This window comes from Astatotilapia calliptera, chromosome 15 (genome assembly GCF_964374335.1).
Source record: "Astatotilapia calliptera chromosome 15, fAstCal68.1, whole genome shotgun sequence".
Lineage (NCBI taxonomy): Eukaryota > Metazoa > Chordata > Actinopteri > Cichliformes > Cichlidae > Astatotilapia > Astatotilapia calliptera.
In genome coordinates, this window is record NC_137436.1 from 7,550,465 (window position 1) to 7,576,387 (window position 25,923).

At 41.7% G+C, this 25,923-nt stretch overlaps 2 protein-coding genes across 3 annotated transcripts; both read left to right on the top strand.

The window, feature by feature from the left end:
• Positions 1-1,801: 1,801 nt before the first annotated feature.
• On the top strand, positions 1,802-16,465 carry lpin1b (lipin 1b). 2 transcript variants are annotated; one of them, XM_026142282.2, is made up of 20 exons: positions 1,802-1,929; positions 7,178-7,381; positions 7,481-7,576; positions 9,530-9,801; positions 9,942-10,055; positions 10,150-10,273; positions 10,360-10,696; positions 11,050-11,143; positions 11,265-11,449; positions 11,561-11,654; positions 11,819-11,888; positions 12,535-12,627; positions 12,713-12,774; positions 12,869-13,007; positions 13,219-13,367; positions 13,820-13,906; positions 14,087-14,239; positions 14,335-14,449; positions 14,642-14,745; positions 14,833-16,465. In XM_026142282.2, exons 1-20 carry the CDS (start codon positions 1,855-1,857, stop codon positions 15,005-15,007), a joined length of 2,742 nt encoding a protein of 913 aa, XP_025998067.1. In that variant the 5' UTR covers positions 1,802-1,854; the 3' UTR covers positions 15,008-16,465. The 2 variants fall into 2 exon arrangements, with proteins under 2 accessions (XP_025998067.1, XP_025998068.1); XM_026142283.2 differs by lacking the exon at positions 1,802-1,929 and adding an exon at positions 4,603-5,142.
• Positions 16,466-17,575: 1,110 nt separating this feature from the next.
• gnpat2 (glyceronephosphate O-acyltransferase 2) lies at positions 17,576-25,915 on the top strand. The gene is made up of 16 exons (XM_026193954.2): positions 17,576-17,728; positions 19,475-19,675; positions 19,766-19,942; positions 20,112-20,241; positions 20,390-20,517; positions 20,624-20,699; positions 21,553-21,704; positions 21,807-21,937; positions 22,327-22,568; positions 23,072-23,329; positions 23,405-23,484; positions 23,719-23,859; positions 24,673-24,772; positions 24,872-24,965; positions 25,084-25,145; positions 25,350-25,915. The coding sequence occupies exons 1-16, from the start codon at positions 17,717-17,719 to the stop codon at positions 25,400-25,402; spliced, it is 2,037 nt and encodes a 678-aa protein (XP_026049739.1). The 5' UTR covers positions 17,576-17,716; the 3' UTR covers positions 25,403-25,915.
• The last annotated feature ends 8 nt before the right edge of the window (positions 25,916-25,923 follow it).

A 25,923-nucleotide genomic window follows, 5' to 3' on the forward strand; every position in this document is an offset into this window, starting at 1 on the left:
GATTCGAGGGAGTAAGACCAGAACAGCAGACCAAGTCCAGGGTGTGTCCTTTAGAGTGAGTGGGGAAATCGATAAATTGTTTAAATTCAGAGCCTTCGAGACAGGAGGAAAAGTCTCTGGTGAGCAGAAGGTCATTATTGTCCATGTGAATGTTGAAATCTCCCACCAAGATCACATTTGGGGAGAGAGATGAAAGATGGGTTAGTAGATTAGCAAAGTCACTGAGAAAGACAGGGTTAGGTTTGGGGGGGCGGTATACAGTAGCTATGATAGTGGGAATGGGTCCAGTCAGCTCACATGCAAGGACCTCTAGAGAACTAAAGGTATCAACATTAACCGGCAGGACCTTCAAGTGCTGGCGAAAAAGGATCGCGAGACCACCCCCACGACCTGAGCAGCGGGGTTTAGAAAAGTAAACAAACCCCAGAGGAGCAGATTCGTTTAGCTGAGAAAAGTCATCAGGTTGTTGCCAGGTTTCAGTTAAGCAGAAAAAGTCAAACTTACGGTCAGATAGGAGGTCTTGGATGAGAGGTCCCTTACTTGTCAATGAACGAATGTTTAGAAGACCGAAGTTGAGTGGAGTATCTTCTTTTTTGCTAATCGCAGTGGGCGCCCTGGGCAGGTGGGCTAGAGATCGATGGTTGACAGCCCGATCAGGGTTCCTGCGAGGGCGGCGAGTAGCAGACCAGAACGATTTAGTTCCATTGGAGTTATGGAAAATCCTGCGGGACCCGCGATGGATGTATCTCTGGCGAGGCTGGAAAGTGATGCCCGGGTGGTAGTGAAGCTCCCGGAAAGGACTGAAAATCTAGCAGCACAAGCACAGAGATGCTAACATTAGCGTGGAGGCTGTTAGGTCCAGAGTGAAGGGGAACGTCCTTACATGTTTAATAGACATTAAAGCTTTAATATGAAAGGAACAACTCTTTTTATCTAGCTGTAGTGTCACTTTTCAAGAAAATCTCACATGGTCAGGTGGGAGACATTTGATGAGCTGACACTGAATGACCTTTGTACCCTTCCTCAGTTCTGCACTCAGTTCTCCAACTTTTGTCATGATGAGTCTGGTTTGCACATTTCTGTGAAGGGAGTAGCAAACTCTACTCTTCTAATATAGCAAATACTTTATGAATACATTTCATCTCTTTAAAATTAAATGTGCTGCTGGGAATCCTTGGCACTCGTGTGAATGTCACTTTGACACATAACACCCACCAAACAGTGTTTTAGACTAAGGAGCCCCCCCATCCCCACCCCTTAGACTAACAAAGGTCATCAGTTCAAACACACTGTGTATAATAGTCTAATATTAATTACAGTAATCACTGGAAGAGTCACTGGGTACTTGGGAGTCTTGGATTTCACCCAATGCAACAGGTGGTCTTGTCTCAACGTGATGCAACAACACTATACTGTCAACAAAGGATCAACACCCACAACAGGTGGCACAGTCTGAACTAATGAGACATTTACATATTAAAAGGCACTGTCAGGCATGTCTTATTAGGTAGATCTCTGTGCCAGTGCAGCTTATTGTGTCATTCTTGTGTGATCATGTCTAAAGGGAAGATGCCCAGTTCCACTAAAATGCAATTTTAGCAGGTGTCCCCCTCATCAAATGCCTAAGAAATCAAAGGGTCTGGTGCATGATGACCACTCCAGACCCAGCTCAGGTTTCCAACCAGGGGGCCTGGGTAAATTTAGTAAGACACTGTTCACTTGCACTCAACAGTCAGACACTTGACATGCGCGGAGAGAGTAAGGATACAAGTTCTTGAGCAGACCAGACTCATATCTATCGAGAGGTGGCAAAGACCAAACATCTGCCGCTGGGATTAAACACACTATGGAATCATGATATCAGCAGAAGATGGAGACGAGTTAGATGAGGCTGCTCAGAACTATGCCACTGACACCACCTGGAGCTGGGTAAAGCGATTTAAGAAAAAAGAAAATCATCTGCATGTGTGGAAAAAAACACAAAAGCATGAATAACGCTTAAAGCAAGTTATACCCGTTTGTGTGTTTCAGCATTTGTGCAATGTGAAAATAGTCACGACAACCTTTCAAAGTCATGCAGTAGGTTCTCTGAGTAGAAGCAGGGAGAGCGGGGTTGTATTTTTCCATAATCCACCAGTGTAAGACTAGACGTTACCACTGAAACTGAAGATGACGGGCTCAGACTCATTAGGTCAAGTAAAAGTTACGAGATACCCTACAGCAGTTGTTATCAACTATATTCACAAATGCATCCACAACACCGAAAGACAGCAGATGTTTTCCTTTTTGTTTTTCCGTATTTGTTTGACATCTTACAGTTAACTTAAATGACTTTTTAAAAACAATCTGCAACCATAAGCCCTGGAAAAGCTCATTATTTTTCATTTTAGTCTCTGAGTCAGAGTTTAGTCTTTTCAGCCTCTGTCTCATGATCCTCAGGCCAGAATCGCCTCAGCCAATCAGAAACCTATATTATTTTAACAACTGACTCAATTAAAATGTCGTTTAACAAGAATTAGTAATACCTGAGGCAAACTGTGTTGAGTAAGTCCGGTTTATGGTGGAGTCATTTGTAAAAAATGACTGTCAAGCACCTTTCGCTGCATTTTTTGTATGTATTAAAGTGCATGACCAGATCTATGACAGGACAAGCAAACATTTTACCTGTAAATCAGTAATTCATTTAAATGTTAAATGTTAAATGTAGCACGTTGTCTGCAGAATGGACAGTGTACTATTACACCCTTACATTGTAAGTACAGTATGTGACCACTGCTTAGGAAGGCAGTGAACTGACATCTCACAAGTCATCACTTCCTCTTGGCCTCACAGGGTGTGAGAACACAAAAGCAAAAATGATTTCCCCTTAGCGGGGCTGTCCTAAAAGAACAAGAACAGCTTACATGTTCACCAGTTGAGGTCTATTACAACAGTGTAAATGCACCAAGTAGAAATTTGAAGCTGATGTTTTTCTTCAGCCGAGTAGGCAAGTGAGACTGTCACATGTCAGCAGGTTTCTTGTAGCCTGACACAGGTCACGTCTCTGACCATTCATGTTGAAAATTAAACTGATATCATGTGCTTTTTTAAAAGTGTACAACGCTGGCTGAGTTTGCCTGGCAAAAAAACGTGTTCTTGGAAACATGTCGGCAGCTATGTGGCTCATGTATCCTCGGAGGGTCCAGTGACGCCAGCGTTTGTCACCGACATAATGTGTGTCCCGCCTGTTTACGTAGGCACTCTGGGATAGGCTTACCGATGGTACAGATATACATCGGTATGTGTAACATCGAGTGTTTAAAGGACAGGGTGTTTACTGCAGATATTTAAAATAGTTTATGTAAAAAAACAAAGCGAAAGTGTTTTGGCGTTCAGTGTAACAGTGTAAGCATAACATGTTTTACACTGATGAGTTGTTTTGACCCCTTTTTAGGTACACCTGCTTAAAAGGCTTGTTGCTTATATGTGATCACGTGGCAGCAACACAATCCATTTAGGTATGTAAACATGGTGAGGATCACCCACCAAAGTTCAAACTGAGCATCTGATTTAAGTGCCAGACACGCTGGTCTGAGCATTTCAGAAACTGATGATCGAGTGGGATTTTTCCATATAACCATTAGTAGGGTTTACAGAGAATGGTCTGGAAGTGAACAAACATTAATTGAGGCCAGTTCTCTGGGTGGAAGTCTCCTATTGATGCCTCAGGTCTGAGGAGAATGGAATCTGTACCATGAAGAATTAAGGCGCCCCTGAAGGCAAAACGAGGTGCTAACAATAAATAAAGTGGCCAGTGAGTAAAGATGACCATAGGGTGTAATAAAGTAAACTTCTGCAAAAGCGAGATTAAAAGCATCCTGGCCAAAAATATTTGCATTACTTCCATTTGAAATTTGCATTGAGGAAAAAAATGACTAAGAGCGCCTCATATTTCCTGACACCAACCGTCAGAATTTGAAAAAGGATGGTTGCGAAAGTGCAAACCTAAAACAATAAACGCTCATTTTAAGTTGTGATGGAAAACTACTATGAAGACACACACTCTTCCCCTTTCTGCCTCACAGTCTGGAAAAACAATTAGATCGTGTTCACTCAGAGACACATTTTCCCAGACACACAGGCTGAGCTTGGTTTGGTTGCAGAAGAGCTGCACGTGAGGCTTTTGTAGCGTGTAACCCCGTCCAGTATTTGTCCTGGAGCATGAGGGGAGAAGCAGTCTGCTGTCAGGATTTTGGGCTCTGAGGCACAGAGATACAGACAGAGTGGTTTTGGCAGTAATGTAATTGTACCATTAATGACAGTAGAGCCGCTTTTTTTAAATTATAAATGAAATTGGTGCATTTACATCCTGACTTTGTTTCCTTCTCGAGTATGTTAGTCTTTGCAAACTCAGCGTTTGCATCTTTCTACATTAAATACCTATTTTTGCTTATGTTTAGTGTCCTAATCTCACTAACCACGAGCCGACCACATCCTCTTCGCACAGTCTCACTGGAGGGTCTCGCGCTGTAAGCAAACATGGCATGTGTTACGAGGCAGAGCTGTGATTGGCTAGAAAGATCACCTCACAGCATCAGACCTGACTGACAGACTGGTGACTTTAAACGCTTACGAAGCTTCCACTGCTTCCCGCTGTCAAAGACTTAAGTAAAGTGAGATGTCTTGCTGTAGATTTATTTTTTTTGTTATCAGGGTTACAAGTTTAATGCGACTGGATGTAAACGGTCACGAAAGAGCATAAAGTCACTCTGTAGGCACAGAAGAGCTCCGACAAAGTAAGAAAGAGGGTAATTTTGTTGCCACTGTGGCAATTGAATCGATTTTTTCTTTCTTCTTGGCAACTCAACAGCTCGACGCTGATTGGCCAACTAACGGGTCGGGGTTTTTTTTGCAAGTGACGTCACCCAGTGATAGGACTCCTGAGTGAGAGGAACAGACTCGCTTAGAGAGGAAGAGTCAACGCTTTAACTTAAACGGTAGCGTTTTTTCTCCATGCTCCCATGAGCTGCATCCGGGCATCAGACATCACCTGTATCGAGGAACAGGAGGTCTTTTAAAATGTTTCGTTGTTTTATTATTCCCGGTTGATGAAACGCTCGTCTCCCGTGTGTTGGTTAAAAGGCAGCCCCTCAGCTCAAACAGGTATGTTTTGGATTGTTTATGTATATTTGACTGCACCTGACTCTGAGATGAAACCGATGATAAACTGTCTTTATTTACTCTGTAGATGTCTGTTATAACCACGCTGGCCACTTGTGTGTCTTTTATCTGTCTTTACGCTCATTAAGCTTTTTTCATTCATCACAAAAAATTCCCGTTTGCCCTGTCAGGAGGTATATGAGTCAGCTGTTTACCATATCGATTAGACCTTATTACACTTTTAGGTGTTTAAACATGCGTTATGGAAGCTGATTTGTCACATCACATGTTTTTTATTTAAACATTTAAATAAAGGAATTTCCTTACATGTAGAAGGTTTTATTTTCTTACATAATCAGGAATAGATTGCATCTTGTACTGTGTGTTTCTGTGTATTGATGTGGGACTGAACACATTATCTGCTAAGCTGTTCAGCCAGACTCTTCCAAATGAACATACCACAGCTAAACACAAGTGGATGGATGGATGGATCCTTTATTGATCCCACTGGGGAAATTATTTGGTCACAGAGCAGGATGTGCCACAGGCATATACTGTGAGCCTTATACAATGAAAAAATTTGCACACAACGGTGATTAAAAAAAACCCCCAAACAAATATAATAAAAATGAGATTAAGTTGAATAGTAAACAGTAATCGTACCAGAGAGTAGTGCTAATTACATTAATGAATAGCATCCACACTATAATTCTAAAAATTAATTAATTAATTAATTAATACAAAGAGTGGATCTATTACTTTCTTTCATGTTTCCTGTCATATATACACTGTTCCAGTGGTGGATGCTCAGGCTTTATAAAGGCTCAGTTTAAGATAAATAAGGATTCTTTTCAACTGTGAATAATACTAAGCTATTCTAAAGGATACAAATGTGGCGCTGAAAAAGTGCATAAAAGGTCTTCTTTAGATGGAGGAGCTCTTTTTCTGAAACCCAGCCCGAGTATTTTGCTAGTGTTCAGAGACACTGAGATGAAACAAAAAGAGGAACAAACACAAGACATCTATTTTTAGATTAGGCTGCACTGTACTGTGTAACAGTATTTTGCACTAAAAGTCCTCTGCTTGAAAGTCAACAGTGTCGTAACACAACGCCCCGGTGGAAAATTCAGTTAATAATTTAATACAGCAAAGGTAATTTAGAAGAGATCTTTTATAAGATTTAACAGTCGGTGTCTCTGTTCTTCAGACAGGGCCTCGTCTCTTGTTCACATGTCCTCAAGGGGTAGGATATGTTGGCATTTTTCCAACATATTTAAGGCCATCTTTCCCTGGATCACCACCTCCAGCACTCTCATCCTGTCTGTTACAAGAAGCTATACAAATCGTAATAGTAGTCAGTCTTTACCCTCTGTAGCCTGCTTACGGCCAAATATAAGACGCTAAATATGTTCCAATTTTCACCAGCGCGGGGCTAGAAATGGAAGCTGAACTATTTATAAAATGTTTCTATTTACATTTGTTTTTTAAGGGGAACTCTAAATCCTGTTGGTGTTGAAAGGTTGTTTGACTCAAATGGGCTTAAAAAAAATACATAAGGGGGTGGATGGGGGTTTTATGCATTGAGTTCATGCTATATTTACTGTATTACATTATATACACATGACTTGACAGTCTGGTCTAACTTAGTCTGTCCTTTGACCTTTGATGTGTGAATGGAAAACAGTTGTAAGGCTTTACAGACTCACAGTATGAGGCCCGAGGGGATGTAAGATGTAAGAGAGACAGTAAGGTCAAAAGTGGTAACAGGTTCTTTGTACAGTTTGTAATTACAGATCAGGAAACAGCTTCAACTCCTTCTTCATCTCTTATCCATACAGAAAGCTTATTTTACCTCAGAGTGTTGGAATAGCTCGCCCTATTTCCAGCGGGGTGAGAGTTATGTCACCAGTGCTTTGATTCACGGGCTGAAGATTGCTACGGCAGATGCCCACTCATAAGCGCGTCCACTTTTGAAAGTTGGCCGAGTTCAGGAAGAGGTGACTTACGCAAATAATTTTAATCCGTTCACTTCCCCCAGACCCGTCAAACCATGAATTTCGTGGGCCAGTTGGCGGGCCAGGTGTTTGTCCAGGTCAAAGAGCTGTACCGAGGCCTCAATCCCGCCACCCTCTCTGGCTGCATCGACGTCATTGTTGTGAGACAGCCCGATGGCTCCCTGCAGTGCTCGCCATTCCACGTGCGCTTTGGCAAGCTGGGGGTCCTACGGTCCCGAGAGAAAGTGGTGAGAAGATAAAAAAAAAAACGACAACAACAACAAGGGCATCTTTAGAGGAAAAGTTTAATGTTCTAGTTTGTTCAGCTCTCATCCTTTTGCTTTTAGGTGGACATGGAAATCAACGGAGAACCAGTAGATCTCCACATGAAGCTTGGGGAGAACGGCGAGGCGTTTTTTGTGCAAGAAACAGAAAATGATCAGGTAACGATTGGGAGCGTTTCCGCGAAGCATAATGCTGTCTGCATGTAATTATATTTTGATTAACTAATTTGGCCAAATCATCTGATCTCATGTGGAACTGCTTAAATGAACAGGTGAGAAAATGACACAGCAGTGAAGAACTTTATATAAAAAACCCTAAAAGACTGTTATATTTGTAGCCATATAAAAGGCAGTACATTTCGATCGTGGCTCAAGAGTTGGGAGTTCGCCTTGTAATCGGAAGGTTGCCGGTTCGAGCCCCGGCTTGGACAGTCTCGGTCGTTGTGTCCTTGGGCAAGACGCTTCACCTGTTGCCTACTGGTGGTGGTCAGAGGGCCGGTGGCGCCAGTGTCCGGCAGCCTCGCCTCTGTCAGTGCGCCCCAGGGTGGCTGTGGCTACAATGTAGCTTGCCATCACCAGTGTGTGAATGGGTGGATGACTGGATGTGTAAAGCGCTTTGGGGTCCTTAGGGACTAGTAAAAGCGCTATACAAATACAGGCCATTTACCATTTCCGCCTTTATGTGGCCTTTTTGATTCAAATAAAACCAAGATTCAAATGATAACACTTTATTTACACCCTGCGCTCACACACTCCCCATTTGCAACTGAAAAGTGTTATCCAAACTTTCTTTTTCCTACTCGGAATGATAGTAGTTTGAACAAAGTCGCACTGTGTGCAGAGTTGGCACAGCACCCAGGAATTTCTCCCCTTTCCTTTTTTTAAAAACCGACTGCCTTTGTTTATCAGCGAGCAAGAGCTGAGAACGCAGAATTTACTCACCAAGGCTTTATGACCTGGAAGTATGTCAAACACTGGGAGCATGAGGATAAATCGGAAACTGGATAAATATGCTTCTGGAAATTTAAATGTTTGCGGTATTGCAGTATTTGTGAAACTGGCTTAAGTATTAGAGAAATGCTCAGAGCTTGGCGAGTTAAAGATATGTCAGAATTCCTCCAGTCTGACCTACATTTCTACTTTTTATGTTTACAAAACTTCACGGAAAGCCGTTTTTCCTCAGTTTTTTGGAAAGTCAGTGTTTAATTTTATTTTGGTTTTGCGAGGTTCAGTTGCAGCTTTAAAGAGCCTGGTTGCATGTACTCTCATCTTCTTTCTCTTTCTCTCTCTTTTTGGCTTTGTATGCACGTGAGGATGCATGCAGAAAAAGATAAAAACAAGCTCTAAAGTACTGAAGCTTGGGGCTGGCTGTAACGAGGGAAGTGTCTGATTTATTTTCCCCTGGGTGGTGTCAAATTCTCAGGCTTGAACGAGCAACTAGGGGAGGAGCGTTGTTTCTCTGAACCCATTTTCTTGGCTCAGGGAAGCAAAACGTGAGGCATTGTTGTCAGACCACAAATCATGGTGTTATACGTCAGTTTGTCTTCGCTTTCTGTTTTTCCCCTAAGTCTGCACACACATATTTATGTTCCCCTGGATGGACAGCAGGAGACCTCCTGGAAAACTCTTTTCTTTTCCTAGAAGGAGGGATCATAAAAGTGACCAGAACTGAGAAACAGAGTCTGCTTCTGCTTTGGCAAACCCTTTCCTCTGTGGAGGTTTTTGCAGTTTGGCAGTTAATTGCAAACCTATGTCTCAGACCAAAGTCATGCGATACACTAACTATGGAGTGGGGGATTTATTGCAATGATTATAATCTACTTTTATGCAGAGTGTTGTTATCTTTTGTTTCTCAGTGGTTGACATAGCTTCATGTCAAAGCAGGAGATAATAGCTGTGCAGGTTGCACTATCACATGTTGTTCTGCGTTACAAAAACCAAAGTGTGAACAGTAGGGGAGTCAGCAACACTCCTACAGCACCCAATTTCAGTGCAGACCTAAAGCTTTGACAGTAAATCCAAACAGATTTCCTCATGTGGGTAGTTTTTGGTGTAACGTTCAGGCTCTTTGTCTGCTCGGCATTGTTTCACTCCTGTTTCCTGTCTTAACAGGAAGTGGTTCCCTCCTACCTGGCCACCTCTCCTATCCTATCAGATGGACCTGTTTTGATGGGGAAGATCTCCGGGACACCCATACAGAATCTGTGCTCCGTGGCAAGCAATGGCGAGAACAGTAACGTGATGATGAAGAAAAGGAGGAAGAGGAGGAGGAAGGCTCGGGCGGACAGCCTGAGGAGAGAGGAAAGTGGAGACTACTCCGCGGACGAAGACATGTTCCCCATAGACATCAGCTCGGATGAAGTGGCAGAAATGGAGAGCAACAGGTAAGAGCTGGCCGTGAGGAGTGAAGGGAAATGGTGAAGGACTAATCAAATACCCATGCAGAGGATGAGGATGATCACCTGACAGTGTAAGAGAGAGTAAAGAAAACCCTGACTAACTCGTCTTTGTGATTATACTCCAGGTCTTCATCTCGGGATGTCTCTAGAGAGGAGAACACAGTTGGTTCGACCAACAGTTCTTTCAAACAGGCTGGCATGTACACTCGTTCAGATGGGGAGTGGAGTCCCATTCAGAGGTGCTCGACTCACACAAAATACTTTCACACCTACAGTAAATGCTATAAATCCATGAAATAAATGTGGAAATGCTATAATCTCTTTTTCTTTTAGTCCTGGAAACTCTCGCCCCACATCTCCCAAGAGTGATTCTGAGCTAATTGGCAAACCGTCAAACACAGACAATCAGAATCCAGAAATGCACTGGGCGTGGGGAGAGCTGCCTCAGGCCGCCATGGTAGGAAAGCCTTAATCCTGATACCCTAATCTGCAGTGTTGTTATTTCTTCAGCTCATATCATCATCCTCTTCTCCACTCTTGTAGCCATCTGTCCTTCCACTGAAGTCCAGCCCTCCACCAGTTTGCCCCGTATCTATCCCGGTGTCTGAAAGCACGCACTTCCGTGTGATTACGCCTGAGGTGTCTTCGGAACAGTGCGGACCCTGCTCGGAAATACCAGCACTGCGACTGCTGATGCCGACAGAGACGATGCACACAGAGGAAATGGTCGATGCAGAATCCATTGGGATGGAGTCTCAAACGATAACTTCGGCGATGCAAGTTACAACAGTGGGAGGCGTGGCAGCTCGTATGGTGGCCGACATGGAGGACACTTCACCCCGTCCACAAGGCAAAGCAGACTCTCCGTCAAAGAAAAAAGGTAAACCTTAAAAAGGTTTCCCCACGTATCATTTAATGCACTGTGTTACGTCGAGAAGCTGCAGCTTCACACTGCAAATTGCTCAAACTCAATCAGTTGCTCTCCGTAGTATAAGATAAGATGCAATATAAGATGGATTTACAGCCAAAAATGTGTCTGAATCGCTGCATATGATTGCAAAGATAAACAGGGGCCAGGTGAACGGATCTGGTACTACAAGGAAGCTTACAGCCTCATAATAATCCATCTATAGACCCTCTCACAGAGATCAAGCTGGCAAATGATTTGCTTCTGGATAAATCAGTCGGGGGGGAAAAATCTAAGAGGCTGAAAATGAATTTGCTCTTTTGCAGATAAAAGGAGTCGCCATCTTGGTTCTGATGGAATTTATCTGGACGACATCACTGAGCTTGAACCGGAAGTGGCAGCCCTTTATTTTCCTAAGAGGTATTTGGACATCACGCACGCTTTCATGTTAAGAAAAGTTTCATACAGTTGTATTTCTGAACTGTGCAGAATGATCAGCGAGATTCTTATCAAAAGTATCTCCTCTTTTTCTTTTTTGCAGTGACACTGGTGCAACAGTGAGGAGCATCTCGGATCCGGGCCTCCACAGCACCAGTCAGTCTCCTCAGTCTGTAAGCTCTGGAGGAGACAGTGGAGTAGACAGTTACTGCGATCCCATGTCTGACCTGCCATCAATTGCCATCTCTTTGTGTGGGGGGCTCAATGACAACAGGGAGATCACGAAAGGTAAACGATCACGTGACATGACACGACTCCAAGATGCACTTTAGACACTGTGTTGTAAGCATGGGGAATAAGTAACGTGTGGGTTTTTTTTCTTCTCCCTTCCTTTTACAGAGCAATTTTATAAGAAGACCGTGTCCTATCAGCAGTTCACAGAGAACCCCTCTATCATCGACGACCCCAACTTAGTGGTGAAAATTGGCTCAAAGTAAGACATTCGAGTGTACTGAATGGATTCATGTGTCACACACTGCGGGCAAAAACAGCAGCGTTAGCACAACTCTTTGGCCTAATGAGCTAAAATTGGCTGAAAAACATGTGTTTTGCTGCATTTATGGAAGGGCTAAAAATACATTTTGTTATCTCCCACAGGTACTATAATTGGAACACTGCAGCTCCGCTTGTGCTGGCTATGCAAGCCTTTCAGAAGCCTCTGCCAAAGGTAAGAGTTGATTGCAGACGCTGCACAGATATTTAGGAGTCAGTAAGTTGGGTTGGATTACATGAGAAGTATTCCCCCTTCTGACTGATCCCGGTACTGCACCACTTTACATAACATAAGGCCTAATGTGGAGTCTGTGGACCTCAAACCTCACTGTGTTCAGTTTTTGCTACTGCAGACAAAATTTACATTGTGTAACAAATGTCTTCCAAACTTTTGCTCTCAAGCTAAATGTTGTTTTCTCCTTTGTTCTCTCCCCGTCTTATTTTATTACTCCCTCCATCCATCTGTTAGTCCTCCTGCCCTAATTACATTCACTCAACCTTACAGTTCCTCCTCTGCTGTCTGACCAGTGTTCTGGGCTACAGCTCTGTATGTTTATTTTTTGTTTTAAACACCCCTCCCCCCTTTAATATCTCTACACAAGCTTTCACTTTTATTCTGTTGGTGTATTTTCCCCCGCTTTGGCCTCAGGCACATTCTTGGTTTTGCCTCAGTGTTTGTTGATTTACGGTATAGTTTGCTTTATTTTTTAAGTGTGTCTTTATGGCTTTGTGTTGTGGTTGCTTGGTGTGTGTGTGTGTGTGTGTGTGTGTGTGTGTGTGTGTGTGTGTGTGTGTGTGTGTGTGTGTGTGGTCTGCTTCAGGCTGCAGTGGAGAACATCATGAAGGAGAAGATGCCCAAGAAAGCAGGAAGGTGGTGGTTCTCCTGGAGAAGCAAAAACAGCAGTGCCAAATCGGTAATTTAAAGCAGCAGCTATGTTAATTGTGAACAAGTTACGCGCCAGATAAACACCAACCTGGCACTGTTTTTATTACCTATAGGATTCAGCCTCTGAGCGTGGGGCCTGTTGCACTGCTGAGCAGGTTGGGAATATGACAAGCAGGTAAGAGAGCATTCCTGGCTCAAAATTGTCCTTGCTCACTTACTGAGGTTTATATTGAAGCATATAAATGCCCTGTTCACCTCTCTGATGACAGACTGAAAGAAGAGTCATCCTCTAGTGATGAGGACCACCGGGAAGCCAAGCAGAACTCTTCCCTCATACAGACAGAGCCGGTACTCACAACGGGAGGCGTGTCTTATAAGAAAACTCTCCGACTCACATCAGAGCAGCTGGTGAGCACACAAGTTAAAGCACAAGTTTGGATATGATAGAGAGATAGCTCAAACATTAAAAAAGAAGCATAAAAGAATGAGTTACCAGCTTGAGCAAGATGGCAGCAGTAAAGATCCACCTGACAAGCCCAAATGGTGCAGCTATAACACAATTCTCTTCCTTTCTGAGTGGTTTTTCATGGATTTTCACCCCCTTCACCAAATTTCCCAGCTGTCTCTTCAGTTGCAAGACGGGCCTAACGATGTCGTGTTCAGCGTCACCACTCAGTACCAGGGAACCTGTCGCTGTCAAGGCACCATCTACCTCTGGAACTGGGATGACAAGATAATTATCTCCGACATAGATGGAACCATTACCAGGTGCGTGTGTCTTGTTTTTGTTTTTTTTTATGCATAATGGAGTTTAGTTTGGACGGCAAATCTACTGGAAGTGGCTCCAGTATTAGGTTCATCTGCATGCTGTACAACTCTGTGCACAGCAGGGTTCAGTGTGATGAATAAACTCTTCACGGCTATTCCATCTGTAACATTTATTCACTGCTGATTATGAGGCAATTTGTCATTCTGATCAGAAGATTAAATATGCAGCTTCTTGCAAAGCATTTAATAGAGAGCTAGCAGGTACTTTTCCAGTTATTGTGACATTTAAATCCTCTCTCAGACTAAACAGAGGATGCTTTTATATATTCCAACAATGAGAAGTATTCCAAAGGGTTTTAAATCTGGATGACTATGACATAAAACATCATTAGATTTTTACACAAGTGCAAAAAAATGCATTTTTAATAACGCTTGCTTGTATTTGTCTCCAGGTCAGACACATTAGGTCATATCCTGCCCACACTCGGGAAAGACTGGACACACCAGGGGATTGCTCAGCTGTACCACAAAGTCAGCCAGTAAGAACTACTTTGTTAACAGTCTACTCTCAGTTTTAAAGTAAAGCATAAAGGATATTTTATAGAAATAAAATAAAGCTCTTAAAGAAATGCTTTTACAAAGTTAAAGAAATTATTTAGTAATTTCAACTCTCTATTGACACAAGTTGGTTAATATTAATCTCTTCCTCTCCACATCAGAAATGGCTACAAGTTCCTGTACTGCTCAGCCCGAGCGATCGGCATGGCTGACATGACTAGAGGTTACCTCAACTGGGTCAACGAGAGAGGCACTATGCTTCCTATGGGCCCCGTCCTCTTGAGCCCGAGCAGCCTCTTTTCAGCTCTGCACAGGTATTTCAGATCACAAACGTGCATCTGTTTTTCTATATTAGTACATGAGAGGATGCAGGAGGAACTCATCGTGCAGTGCTGATTGTGTTTCACAGGGAGGTGATAGAGAAGAAGCCGGAGAAGTTCAAGGTAGAGTGTCTCACTGATATCAAGAACCTCTTCTACCCCAACAAGCAGCCGTTCTACGCAGCATTCGGCAACAGACCGACGGTAACTCACATGCGGCTCTGCAGAGCTTACAAACAGTTATATTTGCTTATAGTTTAGTCTATTTCTCACCATAAAAGTGAGTTTGGATGTTCACTGAGGGTAAATTGAAGCTTTTTAGGTATTTTTTGCACTGTTTAAGTCTAATATCCAGTATATCTAACATTAAAAATGCCCCTGTTCTTGTCTTTGTAGGATGTATACTCATACAAAGAAGTTGGGGTGTCACTAAACAGGATTTTTACAGTGAACCCCAAAGGGGAGCTGGTGCAGGAGCACGCCAAGACCAACATCTCATCGTAAGTCCTTCACCCAGGTCCCACTGGATTGCTCTCATGGCCCTTACAGCATCACTGCATCATCTCGCTCTCCTCTCTTCTCTTCAGCTACGTACGTTTGTGCGAGGTCGTTGATCACGTGTTTCCGCTGAAGGCCCGAGCGTCCTCCTCTGACTTCCCCTGCTCGGACACCTACAGCCACTTCACCTACTGGAGGGAGCAGTTCCCCCTGGTGGAGAGTCAGGAAACTACACCTCAACAGACCGCCAGCTCCAGCAGCTGACCGACTACCTCTGGCCTTTGGAGCAAGGACTAAATGATGGTGTGCTTGAGATGTAGCAGAGGGTTGGAGAATGATGTGTGCGAGTGTATAATTGTTGAGTTTTCGTTTTGTTTTTTCAACAGAAGATGGAGCACTTTATAAATGGACAGCGGAGAGTAAAACTAGTAAACGAGTAAAGCAATCTGCTGTGAATAGTCTTAATTCACAAGATGGATATAAGCACACTTTTATTAAAAGATGGACTTTGGGGTCATCTGACTAAAAGTATGTATGTGTAGTGAGGAATAAAATATTAGTATTTTATTCAGGCAGCTTAGTATGGATACTATTTTATAGGGAGTGTTGGCAATATATCAGTAGCTAGACTACAATGTATGACCTAGACAGTTCTTTAACACACACTATAGCTGAATTATGGCCTCTGTTTATCATAACGAGAGAGCAGGTTACTTAAATTTGTGCCAAATAGTCAACGTGGAATTTATTTTCTTACTGTGATCATCTGCTCTGCAGGGCCAGAAGTGGTGTAAACATTTCCACATACATACATGGCTTAAATTAAAACAGTATAGTTAAACCAGCATCTTCAGTTGAATTCTACATTTGGCTTCATTTCTGCGTTTATTTATATATTTATTTAACCGATGCCATTTTTTGTCCTCTTTAGTTTACACACAGCCTTCAATCAGCATGGAAGTGCAGCTCTCCACGTGCATTTGTACTATGTAGCAACACATATGTGAGGCGACCGAGCCAGTGAGTGTCAGGACAGAAAAGCACAACACTTTAAAGCATCGTCTTCCTTATTTGCGAGAGGGATTGGTGAAATATTTGTTTTTCTATTCAGAGTCTGCATGTGCTGTGGTGAGAATGTGATTTCAGTTTGTGAGGTGCAGTTTTTCGCCTTTCTGTTATAGTTCATGTAGTCTACGTTACTGTATAAGATGCAGACTGTGTAAGATGTAGCGTACACTTCTGCTACTGCTAGCAGCTAAGAGAGGTCATAGTATTTTAAGAAAAAAAAGGGTCTTTATATCATATAATGCGGTCATATGAATATGTAAACAGGGACTGAGTCACTTAACAAATAAAATTGGCAGAGTATTATCAGCCTGTAGTATAGTTTCTAAGAGATGGTGTGTGTGTGTGTGTGTGTGTGTGTGTGTGTGTGTGTGTGTGTGTGCATAATGCTTTAACAATGCTATTATTCTTTCAATGAAAGAGCTAAAGTAGCGTGAAATTGTTTTTATTTTTGCCTTAGCTGTGAACGTGATCTGCATTTTGCTCTCTTTTGAACAGTTGCTTGTTAAACTGGTGCAGTCGGACTCATAAATGACATTGGGGTAAACACTTTATGTGTGAATAGAAACAATAAAGACTCCTCTGCTTGCCTAACTCATGAGATGATCATTGTTCGGCAACAAAAAAATACATAAATAAAATGAAGATTTACAAAAATGTTCACCTTCATTTTTGTGGTTGCTCTTCATTTTGAGACTGCTCACCACTGAAGAAACTGATACCAATTGCTCTTGACTGGTGAAGCATGTTTGAGTCTGTAGCTCGAGACTGAGTGGACAGAGGGGTGGAGGCCAGGGCGAAGGTCAACCAAAAGGACTTCAGTAGTAGTACTAGTAGTTCTACGTGATTTATTAGCTTGTATGGTCACCTTTAGTAGCAATAACTTTACGTCATTGTTTTCTGCATGACTTTATCAGTCTCTTACAACCCTGTGGAAGAATTTTGCCCCACTCTGTACGCCACCACTGTACAATGTTGCTTCATTTCATTGAGGTTTGTGGGCATTTACTTATGCACATCTCTCTTAAGGTCCTGCCAAAGTATATCAATTTTACTATCTTGACTTTGACGGGGATGCTGATAGATTTGCTGAAAGGCTTGGGATCATGGTCCTAATGAATTTCTCAGTTTTGACCAAGCTTTAGCTGTTGGACAGAAGGTCTAACATTTGCCTTCAGAAGACTTTGGTACACAGAGGAGTTCATGATTGACTCAAAGACTGCAAGCTGCCCAAATCATGACCCGTCCACCACTGTGCTTGCCAGTTTGCACAGATATCGCACAACAAATGTGGGGCTGTGCATTACCATCTCCACTTTGCTCTCATCTGTCCAAAAGGACATTGTTCCAGAAGCCTAGTACATTTAACATTGTAACTGAAGCCGGTACACCTGGAACTCTTGGGGGGTTTGCAGTTTCTCTGAGTGTTGCCTTTTAGGGTGAATTTGATGGGAAGTGCACTTCTGGGAAGATTGACAGCTGCCGTGAATGTCACATGTGAATAATCTTAAGCACATCTGAATGCTCCAAACCAGCAAAACTGACAAAAAAACAACGATAATTTAATCAGTCCCTGTGGAGTGCACGCTCAGTTGATGTTTAATTCTTGGTTATGTTTCCTCCAAAAATATTCAGACATTTTTTTCCACATCAGACAAACTCGAGATCACTTAAAACATTAGCTATCGCACTCAACAGCGCGCGTGGGGTGAGGGGGGTTACTTGGGAGCAGAGGGTTGAGTATTACAATATGCGGGAGGAGTTTCCAAAACCCAGGCACACCATTGGCCCCGGGCCCCGAAGTGCTGCATATTTCACGCAGTGTGGAGCGAAGATAGCGTCCAAGCACAAGAAAGACAGTCATTGAGGCCAGTCACCAGTCAGCTTCAGTGTTAGTGTCCGCAAAGAATGACGAGTACGGTAAGAAGCAAGTTTTAAACGCGTCTGTTTTTATCTTCTCTCGGGCCCGTCGACGCTTTTCTTTAAACCTTTCAAAGTTAGCGGCGACTATAAAATATATAATACCCAGAAGGAGACCGCCTGAAGGAAACCTGTAGCGATGTTCGCTTTTGTCTGCCTTCAAGCAGGGCTTGTTTTTGCTGTTAATTATGCAGGCAGGGGTGTCCTGTGGAGCCTGGCCGCCTTAAGCTGCTCAAACTTTGGCCTACTAAGAAAAACAGCGACTGTATGTAAGCCGCTGTTGCTTAATAGTTTTTCACCAGCCAGTGTTGGCAGGTCACAGCAGCCTGCAGAACAGAGCAGCGAGGAGATAACGACTTTTATGGTTTTAACTCGATAAACTTTGTGATTTAATAATTTAATTTGTCTCAGACCACTTTTCCAAAGTAACAATACGTCAGTTTTTCCTTACTGTTAAAATAAACAAAACTAGTGCTTGTATAAAAGGTTAATAAACAATTAACACATTAATGGGATAACTATAGGGATGCGCCCGTTGTAAAATAACAGTTCAAAATAACAGTGTGGTGAATAGTTGTTGTCCACATATATTATCTTTTACCCCCGCCCCCTCTTTTTTATTTTATTTTATTTACCAAAGAAATAAAGAGTCTTACAAAACTACAGTCTGCTCTATAAGAATTATAGCATTTTTAAAAATGTATTTATTTCTGTAGTTTTTGTCTGGTTTTTTTTGTGAGCTTGCAGCTTTAATTCAAGGGTTTTAAGAAAGTTTTGCATTAAGTGCCTTTAGGTTTGAATTTAATAGCTAAAAAGCTGCTCTGCTGGTTTGACTATTAAAGGACATCCCATTTATTTTTGCTTGAGATGCTTTTACCGTATGCTTTAGGTCATCATCCATTTGCAGTGTCCGATCAATTTTGCAGCACTTGACATGAGTCCAAGGCGAGAGTGTAGCCCTGTACACTTAACAGATCATCCGGCTTCTTCAATCAGTACTTACATCATCAAGAAACACCAGTGATCCAGCTTCACTAGCAACCATACCATACCATACCATACCATACCATACCATACCATACCATGCCATAATGTTACTGCCACCATGTTTGGCAGATGATGTGGTACGCCACGGATCATGTTCTTAGTCATGCTTTGGTCTTACTGTCATTCTGGTACAAGGAAATCTTTGTTTAATATAAATACACGCGAACTTTCGGAAGTTGTTGTGATTGGCAGTTTATTATTTTTGCAGAATGAACCAGATTGTAGAGTTTTTTACTATGTGTCTGATAGATTTATTTCAGTTTACATTTAACTTCTGTAATAAAAATTCAAGTGAAAAGCTACAAAATGCAAATTCACCAGTTGGAATCAATGCCACATATTTTATTAGCTTTATGTGTTACGAAATAACAAGGGAACAACCTAACCTTGTCATGAAATTGCTTATCAGTCAACTGTCCAATTAATTTATAACCTCTGAAAATGAGACGCTGTGCATACAAATGGATATAATTCCTAAATGGGTAATGCAGTAAATTTGTTAGACCCCTTGAATTAAAGCAGAATGTGTACAGTATAAAAAATGTGGTGCTAATAAATCCGTATTCAAAACAATCTTGCTCTGTACCCACGTTACTGAGTTGGTAGATTAGTAGTGTTGTTGTTGTTTTCTATCCTGTTACAGATGTTCCAACATCTTAACTTTGAGACTTTTAACATAAACCTTACTCCTTCCTTCAGTATAAAGATTCAGGCACTGCAAGCCTGAAGGATGAGGAGGAGTTTACGGATATATTGGAGGAGAGGAGATGCACAACTGATCTTGGCTATGCCCTGAGAACCTTTAACCCTCAACCGTACAAAGGAGCCCCATCCAGCTCCACTTCTGACCTCAAGAAAGCTGTACTGGAGTCCCAGTATCTGCGCTATATTGCCAAAGAGGTCAGTCATTTTATTTATTAAAAAAATATAGTTTTTACTGTTTTGTTGTCAAAATAGTCAGTTTTTCCTCCCCTACATTTTCCCTCTCAGATTGCCTTGGAGACGGGGTCATCCGTGGAGAAGGTGAGACAAGAGGCTCGTGGGATTTTGGAGGAAATGTCTCACAATCTGCAGCTGGGGTTTATCAGGCTGATGGCCTACACTGTCAATAAGGTGTTCAAGAGACTCTTCAGAAGCATCTATGTCAACATGGAAGGACTCAACATGGTCAGGACTCATCAGAAATCAATACACTTTAATCAGTTATTGGCCAGTTTGTTTCAACAGTAGCTCTTTAGAGGTCACACAACCATTCTGATAGATTTGCTTTACTATAGTATTTACTACTATTTACTATACAGAGAACCTTGGAAGTTAAAATTTTCTGTCACTGCAGCTGCAGCAAGCCATCCAGGAGAGTCCTGTGATCCTGATGCCCAATCACAGGAGTTATGTGGACTTCTTGATTGTCTCCTTCATCCTGTTCACCTACGACATCCCAATACCTGTCATAGCTGCAGGAATTCGCAAGTATCTATTTGAATTAAGACAACAAAGTGTTATTTAAATCATACTAATTATACACAACATTATATCCATTTTGATTGCATCGTAGCATCCAAATATTATTATTATTATTGTTTATTTTTTTGTTCCGACTCCTTCTCTTTAAAGCTCTTGCAAGCATGAAGGTTGTTGGAGAGATTCTGCGTCGCTCCGGAGCTTTCTTTATCCGAAGAGCAATCGGCTCTGACAAGCTGTACTGGGCGGTGCTGTCAGAATATGTCCGAACAATTGTCAGGGTAAGACAAGGACTTTTTAAAAGTATTCCTAAGTGCATCTTTGGCAGTCAGCTTCTTTAACAATTAAAAGAAGAAGGCTTCCAACAGCTTAATGTGTTTTTTGTAGACAGGATGTGCTCCTTTGGAGTTTTATGTAGAGGGTTTCAGGAGTCGCACACTGAAGTCTGTGGTGCCAAAGCTTGGTAAGTGTCTAAATGTACACCTTTGTTGTTTTTGTTGCTGTTCCCCAGGATATCAAAGTGTGTGCATCTCATTATTTTGGACTTTTGTTTTTTTTTAGGTTTTGTTGCTTTAATTTTATAGCAGTTAAGCATGATGACCTTTTTCTATGGTGGCCCGGGGAGGTCAAATGCACTGCAAGATAAGAAAACACCAGAAAAAAGAAAAATCCAGCACAAGCAGACAAAATACAACTGAATAAAACAAAGCAGAAATGGTTAAAAAACAAACAAAGAAAAAACAACCCACAACAGAATTTGAATAAAACAATTGAAGTAGGGAAAGAAAAAAGAAATTTCACTAAATGCAACAGAAGAGTTTCTGGAGAGAGGTGATGGACCAAAACATGAAAACAATTACACTTAGACTCACTTAAAAGATTCATTTAATAATGTAGGTGTTTGCTATTAGCTGTTTACTGTTAGCTTGTCACTTCCACAGCTGGTCCGTCACATTATTGTCTCCCCAAAAACACTTCCATTGTGTTATGTGAGGTCTTTTTTGTTTTTTAGGGTTTGTTTTGTGAGATTTAGCTGTGTTTTTTCTATTTCTGTTGTGTTTTATTACAGGTTTGACCTTAAAGGGCCATTGTACCCTTTTCATTGTACAGTACTTTACTTTTGCACACCAAGGGATCATGCACTCACAGTTTAGGATATTTTAATTGTGAAAAGTCAAACAAGTTTACAGTATTTTTAGATCATTTTGTGTAATTTGAATATTCTTTTCAACTTATTTTTATTTCCATATGTATTTTTACATATTTACTTATACATGTTTTGAGCATCTTGGTGCCACATCTGCATTTGTCTGCAGGTATGATGGACATGGTGCTGGAGCCATATTTTAAAGGTGAGGTGTTTGACATTACGCTGGTGCCCATTAGTATCAGCTATGACAGAGTAGTGGAGGAGTCATTGCTTGCACTTGAGTTGTTGGGTGTCCCCAAACCCAAAGAAAGCACCACCGTAAGTTTCGTCTCATTGCTGACTTGATAACATTTCCCATGTAATCTTTGGTCCTGAAAGATATGAAACTACAGGCCTCTTGCCCTCGCTCTTTCACTGCAGGGACTGTTTAAAGCTAGCAGAGTTCTGCAGGAAGATTATGGCTGCATGCATGTGAACTTTGGCCGCCCCCTGTCTGTTCGACAGCTGTGTGAGGGAAAGATAAATCGGAGCGAGTACAATCTCATACCAAGGTACAGATTTGCTTTTTTTTTCTGTTTATGCAAGACATGGTAGCCATGTGTGCCAAAGTCACAATTGGCTGTAGCTAAAAATTGTGAGTACTGAGTATACACCAACCAAAGTGAGTATTAAATGATTTTATGATTTACCATTTATGTATTCTGTTAATGTAATCTCCATTAGTGATATATAAGCAGTTCAAATGAAGTGCATAAAACACCTTTTACATTTTTGAAATGTGTTTTTATTTATTTTTTCTTACTCATAGTGAGTGTAAAATGAACCAAATCAACAAAAGCATAACAAGTGTAACAGTGATACAACTTAAATGAATATTTTTGTCGTTGTAAACCTTCAAAGCCTGTATGTAACTTTAGAATCTACCTTGTTTTCTGTTTAGAGATCTTCCACAGAGACCAAGTACGGAGATCCAGGACTGTGTGAACTGGGTGGCTCATTTGATTGTGCGAACCCAGGAGGAGGGCTCATTGATCAGTCCTTGGTCTCTGATGGCTTGCCTGTTGCTCCAGGCTCCAATCACAACTTTAACAGAAGAGGGTTTGCAGTGGCATGGGCTCACGGAAAAAACACTCTGGCTCAGGAAGCTGGTGCTGGACTTCAGGGGCCGTCTGAACTGGCCTGGTGAGTGGGCCAGATGGATTTCAAAGATATCAATTTATTTTAATTATACTGTGTAGAAAGCAGCAGCATCAAGCTTAGGGTTAAGAACAATATAGGCTTTGCTTATAGTGGGCATTTAATGAAGCTTGCTTTCCCTTCAGTGACCAGCAGGTGTCCTTAGCATATTGCATTGCTAGACAACCAGACGCTGTTAATGCAGAGGAGTAACTGAGTAGTTTCCTTGCTGTTGCATAGGCTCCTTTTGACCCGGTCCTGTGTGGATCACAAAGATTAGGTGAATGCAAGTTGGCACAAGTGTCCAGAATCACTTAGGAGATGTTCAGTGGATTAATGCACTTTAAGTAACTTATCCTAAGAGGACTCCACTGAACTGTCTCACTTCACAGGTGTCCTGTGTGTGGACATTCACACATGCAGGCACGTGTGCACACTTCAACACACACACATGCACGCATGACTTTCTGAAGGTCATGTGACCCTCAAACTTTACACCCGTTTTGCAGCACACACCACAGACTCAGACGTGATGTCATCCACCGTGGCTCTTCATCACTCCATCGTCCATCATAAAGCGGGCCGTGTCTGCCTGGTTCAGGATGGAGACCCTGCGAGCCAAGATCCACTCAGCCCAGAGGAGGGTGTGATGAGGACGGCAGCGGCGGTGCTGATGCTGGTTTCCTACAGGAATCAGGCGTTGCATGTCTTTGTGCGTCCAGGAATACTTGCTACTGCCATCCACATCACAAAAAGCACACAGAAGGGTAAATGTTAGGTGCAGTTGCAGATTCTGAGTCTCATGAATGGACACATCTTGTTGAACTTTTTTCTGTTCACAGATGAGCTGTTCAGCTTCTTCTGCTTCCTGCGGGACGTCTTCGCCAATGAATTCATCTTCATCCCTGGCAGGGCATCGCAGGTAACAGCCATGTTTGTCGGGATCACGATTATTCTGTGCATGAACTGGGTAAAAGGCCAAGGTCACTGTAGCCTCTCGTTTATCCAATTCCCAGGAAGAGCTAATGAAAGAAATTTTGTGCTTATAGTGCTTCAGTGTTTTGCTACTATCATATTCATACACACTTGTGTGTGATTAACAATGAGACAGATTATTGTTACTCATATTGCATATGTCTGCCCCTCCATCATTTAGGACTTTGACGAGGCATGTTCACTCCTGCAGAAATGTGGAGCAGTCCACATGAGTGAACAGGAAGTGACCGTGTTGGAAACGGGGCTGGAAGTGTTATCCTTTCTGCAGAAGCTGCTGCAACCCTTCTTAGACTCATATCAGGTCCTTCTAACTTGAGTATCTCTCTCTGTGATTAAGTGTATTTCGTGGAGAGTGACTGTTGTGAAGATTCTTGGTTAGATGTTGTAAAGTTTTTTTTCTTATTATGGACCTTCTATTGTATTCTAAGAAATGTCATTAAACATTAACCACTGTTATCAGATAACAGATTATGACTAACAATCATGGCATAGTTTCTAATGACATAAAGAGACATGCTGTAGTTGCATCTTTGAAACTTGAAAAATTATAAATATTGTCATTAAGACATTTTATGACCATAAAGAGTTCAATTTTGTGGGAGCTTATCTGCATTAGCAAAAGTATATCGAAAACTTTTTGTCTTTTAGTAAGACAAATACAGTTTTGTGTACTTCCTGGTTTACATATATTAAGATTATCTTTAGAGAGGAGATGCAGTTCATATCACTGAGTCTGAAACTAAAGACACGAGTCCTGCTTATGTGATTTAAAATGGATATTCCAAACATCAGTTTATTTCCATCTTGTGTCTAATGTTTATAGACTTATAGATTTATAGATGCACAGTACAATATTTAATGACTTCAAAGAATCTCTTGCAACTTCACAGTAACCATCAAATGGTGGTCAAGATGGTTTACAACTAAACTATTAACCATTTGGAAAACATTAACATCTGCTAACATGAAAATTATTTGTAACATTGTTAACTTACTATTGACTAAATTTTAGGCAAAGCATTTATTACTTTTTGACCATAATTTGACTTTATTTCCACATTAATATACCAACGTTTTAATGATGTTTTGGGGGTTTTTTTCCCCTCATGTCCAGCTGATCTTCAGGTACTTGTGTGAAAACGGAGCTCACGTGTTTACGGAGAAGCAGTTCCTACCTGCTGTGCAAAACCTGGCTACAAAACTCATCCTCTCAGGTAAAACTGAGTGTGTGGAATGACCTCTGAACTCTAGAGTTGTCTGCTACCTGGTAACTTGCAGATAACTCACAGTTTTTTGGGTTTTTTGTTTTGCAGGTGATCTTCACACCTTTGAAGTCCTCTCTTCTGATACACAGAAAAATGTTCTTTCTGCACTGCGGAGACTGGAGGCAGTGACAAAGTTGAGGGCGTGAGTAATGAGATTAAACCTACAGCCCTGTTTGGTTTTAAGCTCATTTTCTTTGGTGGTTTGAGAAGCTGTCCATAATGCTGATGCCAAAGTTACACATGCACTCTTCTCATCTCAGGTCCCAGCAGAACGAATACAAAGTGAACAAAGCAGCTGTCAGAAGAACTGGTGACATACTCTGTAAGATTATTTGTGATATTCCAGTAAAGATAAAGCTGCTGTTTTGTGTCCGTCTTGAGAATTTTGTTCTATTTTTTACCTTGCTGTCTTTAAAATGATCAGATTATTTTACATATACAATTACCGATTAGCTTACAGTTGTTTACTACACCCGCCTGAGGGATCTTTCTTATTTTTGTTTTTGTTCCTCTTCTTTCACTGTAGCTGGGAAAATCCCCCCTGAGAGCCTCCACGCTATACCTGACGCAAGACTTTAGTGTCAAGTAGAGTAAATCCATCTTCAGTATCAGCTCACAGTCCTGCTCCCCCCATCCCCAAACTTGCCTGTCTCTTCATTACTTCTTCTTCCTGATTTTCATCCCTGTGGTCTCTTTAGCAGTTTGACTGTGTAAAGATGCAAATGCAATCTGAGCTCACAGGCAAAATACTTGATCCCGGATGCCAGCCAGACTTAATCTACTGAATGTTGGCTACCTCTGTGTCCTTGCTGACATGCGTTTGAGACCTGAGAAGGCTGAGATGAAGCTAAAAAGCCCTGCAGGATAAATGTTGGTGGCCTATTGCTGATTTAGTTTGACTGTAACCAGAATCAGTAGGTGAATAATAACATACTTTCTATTGCTGATCCTTATTTTTTTGGTAAATATATTGCCATAGATGTATTATTAATGACTGAGATAATGAATAAGAGAGCACTTTAAAATAAACTTGGTTGCCAGTAAGATTTGGTATAAAAGAATGTAGCAATAAAGCTCTAAAGGCCAAAACAAGCAAAGAT

What these genes read in the sequence shown, in the direction of transcription:
- lpin1b (XM_026142282.2), top strand. Translation starts at nt 1,855, where the DNA reads ATGATATCAGCAGAAGATGGAGACGAGTTAGATGAGGCTGCTCAGAAC. An exon ending in GCAGAAATGGAGAGCAACAG is followed by an intron (nt 9,802 to 9,941) that starts GTAAGAGCTGGC and finishes ATTATACTCCAG; the next exon opens with GTCTTCATCTCGGGATGTCT. An exon ending in CTCTCCGTCAAAGAAAAAAG is followed by an intron (nt 10,697 to 11,049) that starts GTAAACCTTAAA and finishes GCTCTTTTGCAG; the next exon opens with ATAAAAGGAGTCGCCATCTT.
- gnpat2 (XM_026193954.2), top strand. An exon ending in GAGTACAATCTCATACCAAG is followed by an intron (nt 21,938 to 22,326) that starts GTACAGATTTGC and finishes TTTTCTGTTTAG; the next exon opens with AGATCTTCCACAGAGACCAA. An exon ending in CCTTCTTAGACTCATATCAG is followed by an intron (nt 23,860 to 24,672) that starts GTCCTTCTAACT and finishes CCTCATGTCCAG; the next exon opens with CTGATCTTCAGGTACTTGTG.